The sequence below is a fragment of the Rutilus rutilus genome (genome assembly GCF_951802725.1).
Source record: "Rutilus rutilus genome assembly, chromosome: 25".
Lineage (NCBI taxonomy): Eukaryota > Metazoa > Chordata > Actinopteri > Cypriniformes > Leuciscidae > Rutilus > Rutilus rutilus.
The window spans coordinates 8,571,212-8,583,626 of record NC_140229.1 but is presented as its reverse complement, the minus strand read 5'-3'; the positions used below and the strand labels follow the sequence as shown (position 1 = coordinate 8,583,626).

General features: G+C 38.6%; 2 protein-coding genes across 5 annotated transcripts in view; one reads left to right on the top strand and one right to left on the bottom strand.

Moving 5' to 3' along the window:
* nf1b (neurofibromin 1b) overlaps window positions 1–12,415 on the top strand; it is a 63,058-nt gene that overhangs the window by 22,091 nt on the left and 28,552 nt on the right. Inside the window, exons 27-35 of one of the 3 annotated variants that reach the window (XM_084400897.1) lie at window positions 1,140–1,301; window positions 1,422–1,525; window positions 2,854–2,989; window positions 4,044–4,106; window positions 4,875–5,033; window positions 5,294–5,391; window positions 5,467–5,613; window positions 6,013–6,159; window positions 6,604–6,714. In XM_084400897.1, coding sequence (XP_084257023.1) covers window positions 1,140–1,301; window positions 1,422–1,525; window positions 2,854–2,989; window positions 4,044–4,106; window positions 4,875–5,033; window positions 5,294–5,391; window positions 5,467–5,613; window positions 6,013–6,159; window positions 6,604–6,714 — 1,127 coding nt within the window. Of the gene's footprint in view, window positions 1–1,139; window positions 1,302–1,421; window positions 1,526–2,853; window positions 2,990–3,922; window positions 3,963–4,043; window positions 4,107–4,874; window positions 5,034–5,293; window positions 5,392–5,466; window positions 5,614–6,012; window positions 6,160–6,603; window positions 6,715–12,415 lie in introns of those variants that run through there. The other 2 variants (XM_084400898.1, XR_014626334.1) reach the window with 2 other exon arrangements.
* LOC311285234 (oligodendrocyte-myelin glycoprotein) lies at window positions 6,783–11,399 on the bottom strand. Of its 2 annotated transcripts, XM_084400799.1 has the most exons (4): window positions 11,229–11,399; window positions 8,606–9,896; window positions 7,679–7,729; window positions 6,783–7,470 (listed from the first exon to the last, which is right to left on the bottom strand). In XM_084400799.1, exons 1-2 carry the CDS (start codon window positions 11,240–11,242, stop codon window positions 8,657–8,659), a joined length of 1,254 nt encoding a protein of 417 aa, XP_084256925.1. In that variant the 5' UTR covers window positions 11,243–11,399; the 3' UTR covers window positions 6,783–7,470; window positions 7,679–7,729; window positions 8,606–8,656. The 2 variants fall into 2 exon arrangements, with proteins under 2 accessions (XP_084256925.1, XP_084256924.1); XM_084400798.1 differs by having other exon boundaries at window positions 7,679–9,896; window positions 11,229–11,333.

The following is a 12,415-nucleotide window of genomic DNA, read 5'->3' as shown; positions in this document are numbered from 1 at the left end:
AAAAATATTTTAAAAAAAAGCTTCTTATAAAATGTAGGAATGTCCCAATCAAGTTTTTAGTCATTGAGTATCTGCCGATAATCAAATGTAAAAAAAGGGGCATCTATTACTACACTGTCCAATATAACAATAACTACAGTTTATTCTAATAATTCAATTCTAATAATAAAACATTGGTTGATGTAAACATCTGTTACAATGGTAGACATTGTAAAGAGACTGTGTGGTCACAATTATGCGTATGGGACTACTGATATAAACTTCTTGTATACATCTGACGTAAAATAAAGGATCAGGTTTAGGATAGAGGATACCGATCAGTTAAAAAAATGCTTAATTGGCCCTGATACCGATCTTTGATTTACTTACTTACTTATTTATTTATTTATTTATTTATTTATTTATTTATTTATTTATTTATTTATTTATTAGGGCCAAAGATATAGGCCTCGTTTCACAGACAGATCTTAAATTAAGTCAGGATTAGGCCTTAGTTCAAATCGGAATTTTTTAAACATGCCTTAGAAAAAATCATTAGTTGTGTGCGTCTGAGACAAAACAATGGCACTGACATATTTTAAGATATGTCAATGAAAGTTACTTTCAGTTAAAACAGCTCAATAATTAATTTTTAGTCTGGGACTAGACTTTAGCCTTACACTTTTATTTTGATGGTCAACTTTAAACATTCTACTAACTTTAAGTAACTTTGCTATTACATGTCAACTAACTCTCAATATAGTATTGTTTGACTTTAATAGACTGTTAGGTTAGGACTAGGTGTTAGGGTTAGGGTTATTAGAATAAGTTGACATGTAGTTACAAAGTTACTTATAACTTTTAAGTTAGTATAATGTCTGTTGGGGAACTATCAACATAAAGTGTTAGCAGATATTAATCAAACAGCCTACTAATACTCTAATGACTGCTAGTAGACATGTAGTTGCAAAGTTTCTTATAGGTAGTAGAATGTCTAAAGTGGATCATCACCAAATATAAATTGCGTTTGTAAATGCATTAATATTAACTATTAACACTCAACACACCATTTTATTTTTTTAAATATCAATCTGTGTATGATTTTACTGTAAACTCGTTCTGAGTGCTTCTTTAGTTAGTCTGGTGTTTGGTCTTTTCAGGATGAACTGGCACGTGTTCTGGTGTCTCTCTTCGATTCGAGACATCTGTTGTATCAGCTTCTGTGGAATATGTTCTCCAAGGAGGTGGAGTTGGCAGATTCCATGCAAACATTGTTCCGCGGAAACAGCCTGGCTAGTAAAATCATGACGTTCTGCTTTAAGGTGCCTCTACTCTTCACCTGGCATGCACTGAAGTCAAATGACCATTCACAGAGGCAAATGATCCGGATTAAGTTTATCTGTGAATTTCCCTCTGAGTAACATGGAATCTCCTTCTTTCAGGTGTATGGGGCCACGTATCTGCAGAAGTTATTGGAGCCGTTGCTCAGGGGAGTGATCACTGGTGCTGAGTGGCAGATGTTGAGCTTTGAGGTGGATCCCACCAGGTATCTGTCCGACAGACCCTTTAAATCAGTGCTTCTCAACTGGTGTGTTGGTGCAAATTCACCTGTCACTTGATAGAAGCTAGTCAAATTAGGCAGAGGCATCATGTACAGGTTGCACAACATGGTGTCATTCTCAAACCATGTACAAAACTAGCCAAAGTGAAAGAATTTAACCCAGACTCATTTTAATAGAGTTTAACTTGTGACGAGAATAAACTGGTTTCGTGTGTTTCGTGTGGGGAATAAATGGCTGCTGAGAGCCACAAAATCCTCGAAATTCAAGAAATCTACATTAAGCATATAAAAGGGATGGTTTGGACGGAGTAATTTCAACCTAGGGTCCTTTGCACCATGACCTTGAGCCAAACACCGCCCAGAAGCTTTTTTTCCCTTGGTCGAACATTATTAAAGTTAGAGCTTGTTTAGAGATATCAGTCGAATGGCTTAGTGCAGGCGCTAACAGATCTAAGGTTGTATCTCATAAATTTCCCCACTAATAATGCCTGGAATGGTACCAAACTTCTACAGTGGTACAAATAGGTTCTGTACTCATAAAACAAGGCATTGGAAAGTTTGTAAGTACATCAGGAGTTTATTTAAATAACACTTGCCTGATGGCTTATGCTACCGCTAACCCGGACGTCGAGGTCACTTCCGTGATTTGGGAAAAGCCCGTAAAAGTCCTGGCAGAAAGCGATGCATAAGGATGTAGTGTAACAACTCCCAGTTCCAGGAATGCACTAATATTTTATTGGTAGTACCAGTTTTCAACAATTATTAGTTAACACTAAGTTGTCAACACTTCAGAAAAAATAATTTGTATGGAGTGTTAAATTCACTAGCTTTTCCCTTAGACTTGTAAGTTTTGCAAAGGACTTTTATGGGCTAGGTTGAAATTACTCCGAACCATCCCTTTAATAATTATGCATATTATTACTATATTTTAATGTTTGATTTTAAGGATTTTTTTGGTGGACTTTTGTGTAAGAAATGAACTATTTTGGTACTTTGGTAATATTTGGTATTTTTTGGTATTTTGGTGTTGTGACACCCAAAAATGAAAATTATGTCATTTACTCAACCTCAAGTTGTTCCAGTCCTTTCAATAACCCAGTTGGGCCCATAGACTGTTTGGTTACCCTTATTTTTCAAAATATCTTCCTTTGTGTTCAGCAGAAGAAAACTAATTCATACGGGTTTGGAACAATTTGAGGGTGAGTAAATTATAGAATAAAATAAGTTATAGCAGTGATGTTATCCAGTAAATATAGCAGACTTGTGATGTTTAGCTTCTAGTTGGAGATGATTCGGTTGTGCTCTTCCCTCAGACTCGAGACCGGTGAGAATTTGGAGGAGAACCAGCGCAATCTGTTACGGATGACCGATCGCTTCTTTCAGGCCATAATCAGCTCATCGGGCGAGTTCCCTCCTCAGCTCCGCAGCGTCTGTCACTGTCTCTTTCAGGTGAGACTGAAGAACCCGATGAGCTGTTTCTTCTGTTTGCAGTTTGTGGATGTCTGTGTTAATGTGTATGATGATATCACTAATGTCAAATATGCTTCGGTTTTGCTGTGAAGACTGATTGTTGAATTAAACAGTTTAAAGTCAACATGAAATCAAAATTTACTTTTCTGGCACATTTTATCACAAATAAGACCAAAAAATGAAATGAAATGTAATAACTTATTTAAAATGGCATGTGAACGGCAAATCATGTTGACTTTAAAATCTGAAGTGGTTTATTTCAAATACATATTTGACGTAAGTTTCCAGTGTGTGATGAGAACGCCCTTGCAGAATCTGCAAACCTTTTTGTCATTTTCTGTACTGAACGAATTTGTTTGGTTTGTAAACCATTCTCAGATTCATTTTTGCGTGAACCCATAGTTTTACGTATAGTTTTTAATGATTTATAAAGAAATTCAGTCTACATGTGTTTCATAAATGAAGCCAATTGTGCAGGATAATCTGTGGAACTCTGCAGCATAAATTAAAATGGTTACACGCTTTAACAGGTTGAATAAACAAACGTTTGGGGTCAGTTTTATTTAATTTAATTTTTTTAAAGAAATCTACACTTTTATTCAGCAAGGATGTGTTAAATTAATCAGAAATGACAGTAAACACATTTATAATATTACAAAACATTTATATTCCAAATCATTGCTTTTCTTTTGAACTTTCTATTTATCAAAGAATCCTGTAAAAAAATCTAAATATCAAAAATAACCTTTTTTATTTATTTACTTTTTTACTCCAGTTCAACCCCAAATGTTTGAATAGTAATGTATATACTCATTGATAGCTGACAGCATTGTTAAATTAGATAAAACTATTTACAATATGCTTTTTGTTTAAACATAGTTTGTTTCAAGTTTGTTAACATTTTTTTGCCAGCGGTTCAAGTTGGAGAAGCCCATTCCATACGAGCCTGGTAGTAAGGGATCGTGTGTGTGTGTGTGTGTGTGTGTGTGTTAGCTTGTGCCGTGACTTGTTTGTGCTCATTTCTGTCCTGTAGGCTACTTGTCACTCTCTGCTGTCTAAAGCATCTGTCAAAGACAGAAAGGAAGTGAGGAAAGCAGTAAGTGTGAATGGCGGATGTATCTGCTTCCTGTCCCGATTCACTTCATTAATCTAAGACTCTTGTGCACCTCTGGCCTGCATTACTGTCATTACATCAAATCATATCTACTAATTTCCCGATTTTTGGCAAGTTGAGATTTCACTGAATGTACCTCTTAGCACCAACACCAAAAAAACACAACAAACTCTGTAGCTCCAGGCATCATCTTTGCATGGGCCGTAACTCTCAGGACTGAGGTTTGGAAATTATCAGGCCATTGAATGCAGTGATGCGTTGTGGGTAATACAATTTGGTAACAAAGTCCACCCCTTCTTGAATGCCAGAATGATTTTATGCTTGATCGTTCAACCTGAAACGTTAATTCTGAGTCAAAGGCATTTCTCTGTAGTGCAATTTTAAATGCTTTGCTTTTTTCTTCTCTAACACTCTTAAAGGTCACTCACTGGTGAAGACCTCCGCCATCATTAGACTGTTTAATGGCTTCAAACTGCTTTCTACACTTTAACTCTAAAGCCTCTGGTGCCTTTTCATTAAGATAGTTCCCTCACAGAACCTCATGTTATCAACAGATATCATCATATGATCAACTAGACCTCCACTAATCCAGAGTTTAGTGTGATTTGACTTTAAAATCACACAGTTAAGTTTAAATTTAAGAGATTTTGGTTCTGGCTTATAACTATCTTAATGAAATGGTGCCATGTTACCCCAGCCATAATACCAGCCTTATATGTTCCTATGTGTGTTTGTGTGTCTTGGTTTCAGGTTGTGAGTCAGCGTTTCCCTCAGAACAGTATTGGAGCTGTAGGTAGTGCCATGTTCCTGCGTTTCGTGAACCCGGCTATAGTCTCTCCATATGAGGCTGGGATTCTCGACAAAAAACCTCCGCCCAGGATAGAAAGAGGCCTCAAACTCATGTCAAAGGTGAGAGTTTTGGGCATAGAGATGGTCTTTGCTGCTGGTCCAAAATGAAAGCCAACTGATCAACCTTCTAGCAGGGTTTGTTTAATGCCTAAAACCCACTTGACTTTAATGCTTGGCCTTAACTGTACTTTACTTTTATGGAAGCATGATGATCTTGAAGATCTTGTGATGCAAGACATCAATGTACAATAAAGTTGTAGACAAAACAAAAAGATTTGGACTGTTTAATAAAGACACGTTCATTTTTCACCTGTCTGCAGATCCTCCAAAGTATTGCCAACCACGTTTTGTTCACAAAAGAAGAGCACATGCGGCCTTTTAATGACTTTGTGAAGAGTAATTTTGATGCAGCCAGAAGGTAAGAAAGCAATCAGTGGGCTTCAGGAATTGATTCCTGCCACCAGCAAGGGGTAACCTTTGGGTTTTCTTCTAGATTTTTCCTCGACATCGCCTCTGACTGCCCAGCGAGTGACTCGCTCAACCACAGCCTGTCCTTTATTAGTGATGGGAACGTTTTGGCCCTGCACAGGCTGCTGTGGAACAACCAAGAGAAAATCGGCCAGTATTTGTCTAGTAACAGGTGAAGGAGGGCAGTGTGTGACCAGTGTTGTTATCCAGCTCATAGGGCCAACATCTAAGAGACTGTTATTGAAAGTGCAAGTGCAGTTTGGGCATTTCTTAGAATTAATTCTTGGAATCAATTTTTGGCTCATTCAAATCTCAAAATTTCACTTCGATTTCACTTTTACCCCTCAACTTGTTTCTCTCTGATCTGATTGTTTTGGAAAGATGCTGTCTTTAAAGAACAGAACTTGATTTATTGTAAAAATATTAATCTAAACTAGGTTGTACGTTTTCTGTCATGCTTCATATTTATCCATCAGTAAAATATTGTAATATAAGCAATAGACTTATTGATGATTCTCAGATTCTCAATGAAGTTTCAGCCAATCAGAGTATCATTTTCCACAATCTTCAGGGATCATAAAGCTGTTGGAAGGAGGCCCTTCGATAAGATGGCCACCCTGCTTGCTTACCTGGGTCCCCCAGAACACAAACCTGTGGCAGATACTCATTGGTCAAGCCTGAATCTCACCAGCTCCAAATTTGAGGAGTTTATGACCAGGTAAAAATTGCTTGTACTTTTTTTTTTTTTCTTGTTTTCTGGTAAATAAAACATCTAAACAATCTTAAAATAGATTACTTTTTTTTTTTTACATTTATACTTAAACCCCAGAAATGACTATTTGGCACTAGAGTAAGAAAAATACACACACATTTTCTGTAAAAAAATAAAAAAAGGATATATATATACATTTTTTTCTTTGTAAATGCATCTTGTTTTAGGCATGACTTGTTTTTTATTGGAAAATGAGACCAAATAATAATAATATTACTGTTTTATTTAAAATAGTCTGTTTTATTTTATTTCTTTGAAGTTGGTGGAACAGTCAGATTGTGTTGCACATTTGATATATGATTCCCTTCAAGTTTCCAAGTTCTTTTATATATTAGTTTCTCGCAGTGTCAGTAAATGATGCCGTTCTGAACTGTTTTTCTTTTTCTTTAGACACCAGGTGCATGAGAAAGAAGAGTTTAAAGCATTGAAGACTCTTAACATCTTTTACCAGGCGGGAACCTCAAAGAACGGAAACCCTGTGTTTTACTATGTGACTCGCAGGTAAGCCTTCATAATACCTGACATGGTGCAAACTGCAAAACAATTAGAAAAGCAAACGTTCTTTTGTTCGAAGTTTTATTGCTTCTGAGAACAACCAATTGACTAATAACAGATAGATCATTTAATTAACAAAGGGAAATCTATGAAGATATTACAGCATTTTACAACAATAAATTAAAAATACCCTGACTCCCTGCTGAATAATGGTTGCTAATAGTAACAATATTTTTCATATTTGAAACATTCTTCCATAATGTTAAGCAAAAAGCTGTTCGTTACAAGCTGCACAACATCTCTAAAAGTTTTGTAGCATTTCAGAAACAGGCTCTATTAAGTCTCTGAAGAATCTTACATGATTGTCTACCTTCGAAGCACAAGGGAGGTTGATGGTCATTGTATGATCTGTAGAAAGCGCAGAACCATGAACACAGGCAGCAGAAGCTTGATGCAGCATGTCATGGAGGAAGAGGAGGAACTGCTAAGAGAGGTGCTGACCGTTGCATTTTTAGCATTCTGGTTTGTGCTGCTGCTGAAGCTGGCTGAACTAGCGCCGTTCGTGTTCTGGTTGGTGACGTTCCTTGGGGGGACTCTTGTGGGTGAAGTAGTACCATTGATTTGTTGGATTGTGCTGTTGCTGGTGTTGTTAAATGAAGTCGTGTTCTGTGGACTAGTAGTCTGCATTTGGACCAGCATACAGCCAGACATCACAACCAGCAGCACCACACAGCTGTCCACTCTTAGAGCCATTTCTCCGATCTGAGAACAACATGCCAAACCACAAAAATCATGTCACTTTTTTCTTACTAGCTCCACAGTTGTGTTTAACACAAATATCATCAAATTAATTTTTTTTTCAGATAAAAAAAGATTTATATTCATAGAAGGTTAAGCATCAATCAGAATTTAATGTTTAACACTTTGCAAAGAAATAATTTAAAGCTGAAATCGTTCCCCGCATACTCACCAGTGTTCAGCATAAATGTTTTATCTCTGCGAGTGGTGATGTGCAGTGTCCCTAGACAGATGCAGATGCTTTTAATAATGACACCTGAGCAAGGAGTCACATGATTCTTCAAAAAGGAGGGTCAGTGATGGAAAGATCATGTTCACAAGATTTCCTTTTGTTTAACAAATTGTGTGTTTGCTTTTCATGAGGTATCCTGGTAACATCACGGATGACTGGCTTGATTTTTCTTTGTTTATGGCAAAAGATTTCCAAATAGTTAAGTTTAATTCCTACATAGCTGGGAAACCTGACAGTTTATCAGTTTCAAAAATGTCTCCAGCCATGATAGTGAATGCATTATGGTGAGAGAGAAAAAAACTGCTTTCCCATCTGGAAAATCCTGTTAACATCAGCTTAAGCTGTGTTTTTAGAACGTGATCGGTGGTTTCTCCAGACTAGTTTAAGTGATTGTCAAACTATTTGTGACCTGAAGGTGCTTAGACCATCTTGATCAAGTGTCCCTGCTGGTTGTCAGTAGCTGTTATAACATGGTAGGTCTATTTCTGGGCATTTCAGTGACTGATTTATCTGTTTAAATGAAACTTTACATGCAAATATAATATAACCCACAAAGAACAAGATTATTTTTGTTCATGTTTATTATTTTAGTTTTAGTTTTATTGTAGTAATAACACTCATGCATTTAAATTAATAGAAATGTTTTTTAAACTAATTGGATTGTCAGTTAATCTGAGTAACATATGAAATCTGCATCCATTCCATATAAACTTGTATGTTCAATGATCCTGCTTGTTGCTGCTCTACATCAGCAGATGGAGGTTATACTGTGAGACTGTTCTGTTTTAGAAGTTCATTTTAAGTTTTCATGATATGTTGAACACAAAAGTGAAATGAAAATGCAAAGTATGATATCCGTTTGTTAACCTGATTTTTAGTATGTTCCAGTTTAGAAGCACCATGTGACTCTGGTGTCCCTCAGAGCTGTTGTGTCATGGCCACCAGGAGGAGCAGACAGCAGACTGATGTGTAGAGTGAGCCGGCACTGCGTCCTGAGCTTGTGTTTCTGCTGAGGTTCTGATTGGGTCTCTTCACGCTCCTTGTGCGGAGAGTGGTGGTCCTGCGGGTGGTGGAGATGGTGGTGAAGAAGTCGACCGGTATGATTGGGCTTTCTGTACTTGAGTGAATATTTGAATCGGAAACCTCTGAAGTCGAGGTAGAGAGAAGACCCTTTCTGTAAGACTCCTGTTTCTTGGTGCTTCGAGATCCTGTTTGATCATCCCTGGTGTTTAGGAGTGACGTCCCTGTCCAGGAGTGTGTGGTGACTGCTTGTACATATGGATGGCTTGGCTCCTCTGTTCCAAAGACATATGGGGACAGCGTGTAGGTGCCAAAGTGCCAGCTCCCTGTCCTGGACAGGTGAGCTTCTCCGCAGGTGTGCCAGATGTGGCAGGGGCAGCCCAACACTCTGGCGGAAGTGTGTTTGGTCCACACCAACAGGTGGCTGATGTTGGCAGTTTCTTCACAAGCCCACGGATTGTCCCCTAGAGTGATGAGCTTCAGACCTTGCAGATGCTCGAATGCCCCTTCACTGACCATAGTAAAGTGATTTGCATGCAGGTAGAACTGAGCCAGCCTGTGTAGCCGGATCAGGGACCCCGGCAGAATCTGGACCAGAGTGTTGTGGGATAGATCCACCACCTCCAGGTTTTGGGGCATGTTGGTAGGCACTGTCCAGAACTTGTTGTGACTGAGGTTGAGAGCCTTCAGGTTGGGGAGCGTGTTGTTGATGAAGACCACACGCTCCAGCTTATTGACGGACAGGTCCAGAACTCTGAGGTTCCACTGGAATGCTGTGTCATCCTTGTTAAGTACACGAAGGCGGTTTCCTGAGATGTTGATTTCCCACAGCGCCCGTGGCAGTGATGCTGGGAAATGAAGAAGACGGTTATAGGAGAGGTCCAGGATGCGCAGATGTGTGAAGGAGCTTAGGCGGTGGTCAAGGTCAGATAGCCGATTGTGAGTCAGGTTGAGGGATTGAATGTTTCTCTGCAGGTCCATCGGCAGATGCCGAAACCCCCTCCAGGAACAGTCAACTGTCCTATGGCTCTCGCTACAGGAGCAGGCAGCGGGACATTCTGCATGTACACATGTACACGTAAACCACAGTAAGAGCAGGCAGGACATCACAGAACACACGAGCATCTTCATGGTGTTCCTGTGGACAACGGCAAGAGGTTTGTTTGTTACATGCGTGCAGAATGCATCTAATGCTATTTGTCTATAGTATTGTACTAGTGTCCATGACTGGCATTGATGTGTGTCCTTTGGGTGTGTGTGTCTGATTTAGTGGATCTGAAATTCATAGGATCTGATAATAGAGACCAAGGACTGAGTCTAAATAATGATGATTATAAATATCTGACTATATTGAGTCATTTGTGTCTGATTATAACAATCTAATGATAATGTAGATGACAATGAGTCTGATGACAGTGTGTAATGATTATAGTTTAATCTGATTATATTGAGTGACATTGGGTCTGAGGACAGTAATTCAGATTAATGTAAAGATGAGTATGACTAGGAGTAATGCATTTTGTGTCTGATTACAGTGCATGATCGCTGTCTGATAATACTGATTGAGTTTGATTGCAGAAATCTGATCAATGAATAACGATCGACGACTAATGCAATCTAGGTCTGATTGTAATAAGTGTAAACAGTCTCATTTTAATGCAGATGAGAGTTAGTAACTTTAGTGAGTCTGATGACTGTGTCTGATGTTTTGTAATGACGGTGCGTCCAAACTTCAGCAAATCTATTGAATATGGAGTGACTGATTGGGTCTGATGACAGTATGTATGATGAATGTGAGGGATGACAACGAGTCTGACTATATTGAGTAGTGAAATTTGTGTCTGATTACAGTCTGATTATACTGGGTGATTAAGTCTGATTACAGAAAGTCTGATAAATAAGTAATGGCAGTGATTTTGTGCCTGATTATTATGTAGATGAAAGTTAGTGTCTGACCTTACCTTAGTGAGTCTGATGCTATGTAATGATGGCAAGTCTGAACTTTATTGAATCTGAATAGAGTAAATCATTAAATTGACTGTTTAATCAGATTAATGGTGTGAGATCAGGTAATCTCATTATCGTTAGTGATGATAATGAATCTGTTAGTGATGGCTGTGAGACACTTATATAATTTTATTTGGCTGTGAGTCTTATCATTATGATCTCTGGTTTTTCATTTTTAAAATGTGTCTATGTGTTCTGCCTTATTTGTTTGCAGTTGTGAGGCTAGTCATGCATGAATTCTGATTCGCATGCAGCAGAGATGTTGAAGGTCTTCATGCAGTGTCTCTGCAGATCTGCCTGCACCTAGTTCTGCACGGCTCTCTAAGCATGTGCTTAGACAAAAACAGCATTTATATCTAATGTGCTTACATGCTTGTTCATGTCATGCCACAAAACCTGTAAATAACTGATTGTGACTATAATATTTCTTCAGGTGAACAGTGCTGCATTGTGAATTACTTACCTTCTCCTTGTCATCACTCTGTGCTCCTTTTTCCTGTCCTCTTTCTGTCTTTCAGTGTCTCTCCATCCCTCACCTCTTTCTTTCTGCTTGGTCTCTGCACGATTCAAATTTCTTATTTTCTATTCTTTCTGTGCTTTATGCTGCAGTAAAGTCCAAATCCTGTCTTTCTCTGTGCGGGTCCCTTTCTGGGATCGCTAAGATAGTGGAGGAGAGAGGAAGAGGCGGGGAGGGGAGATGTAGTAGAGTCTGCTCTGGTACAGAATGAGAAAGAGAGAGGTGGGGGGAGAGAGAGAGAGAGAGAGAGTGGGGTGGGATGGGGGGGAGAGAGAGATTGGGGGGGTGCTGACATCTCGTTTCCTCTTTAGGATTCCCTCATTCAGCATCCATTTCCTTTGCTTTCTTCTTTCTTTTCTGCACTCTCTCTCTCCTCCCCCCCTTTCTTTCCTGCTTTCTTTCTTATTTTTTCTTCTTTTTTTTCATTAAGCAACACTTAACCTGTAATTTGGATCTGAAGATGTTTATATACTAGTGCTGGGCAACAATTAAACCCATTCCATTCAGGTTTTACCACAAATGCACCTAAAATTCATTATTTAAAACCCTGATCCCGGAACAGTTCTTAGTTAAGTGTAGTACAATTCTTAGCACGCTTTTTGGTAACCTCACCATCATGTTTTTGCCAGGACTGGTGTGTGTGCTAGTGTGTTTTGAACAATAGAGCGCTAGTACAGAACCTTTTCAGTGCCACTCTCCATCTTTCTCTCCTCTTCTATCCCTCTTTCTTCCTCAATCCCTTCATTCTTTCCGAGCCTGCTAATGCTGCCCAGTAATGCCACATCCTCTGCTTACTAATGTAGCTTTGCTCGGTGTGTGAGTGTTGTTCTATATGTGTTGTGTTTGTGTGTATAATGCAGAAATGGCATAGTCAAACTGTTTAGCTTAATCCACCTGTGCTCAGCTCTAATTTTACATGTGCTGTCTAGATTCTTTCTTTCCCTTAGTTTAATGATATGTTCATCTAACACTGTTTTAGTGGACCACAGTGTTGTTGCTGTTTTGGATGTTAGTCAGGCAGATTTGGATGTGAAAAGAAAGCCAGCCGGAGACGAGAGAAGATTGTTATTGCCACATGAAGTATAATCTTTTCACATGTAATCAACTTTCCATTGTTCCATTTGCATTTTCAA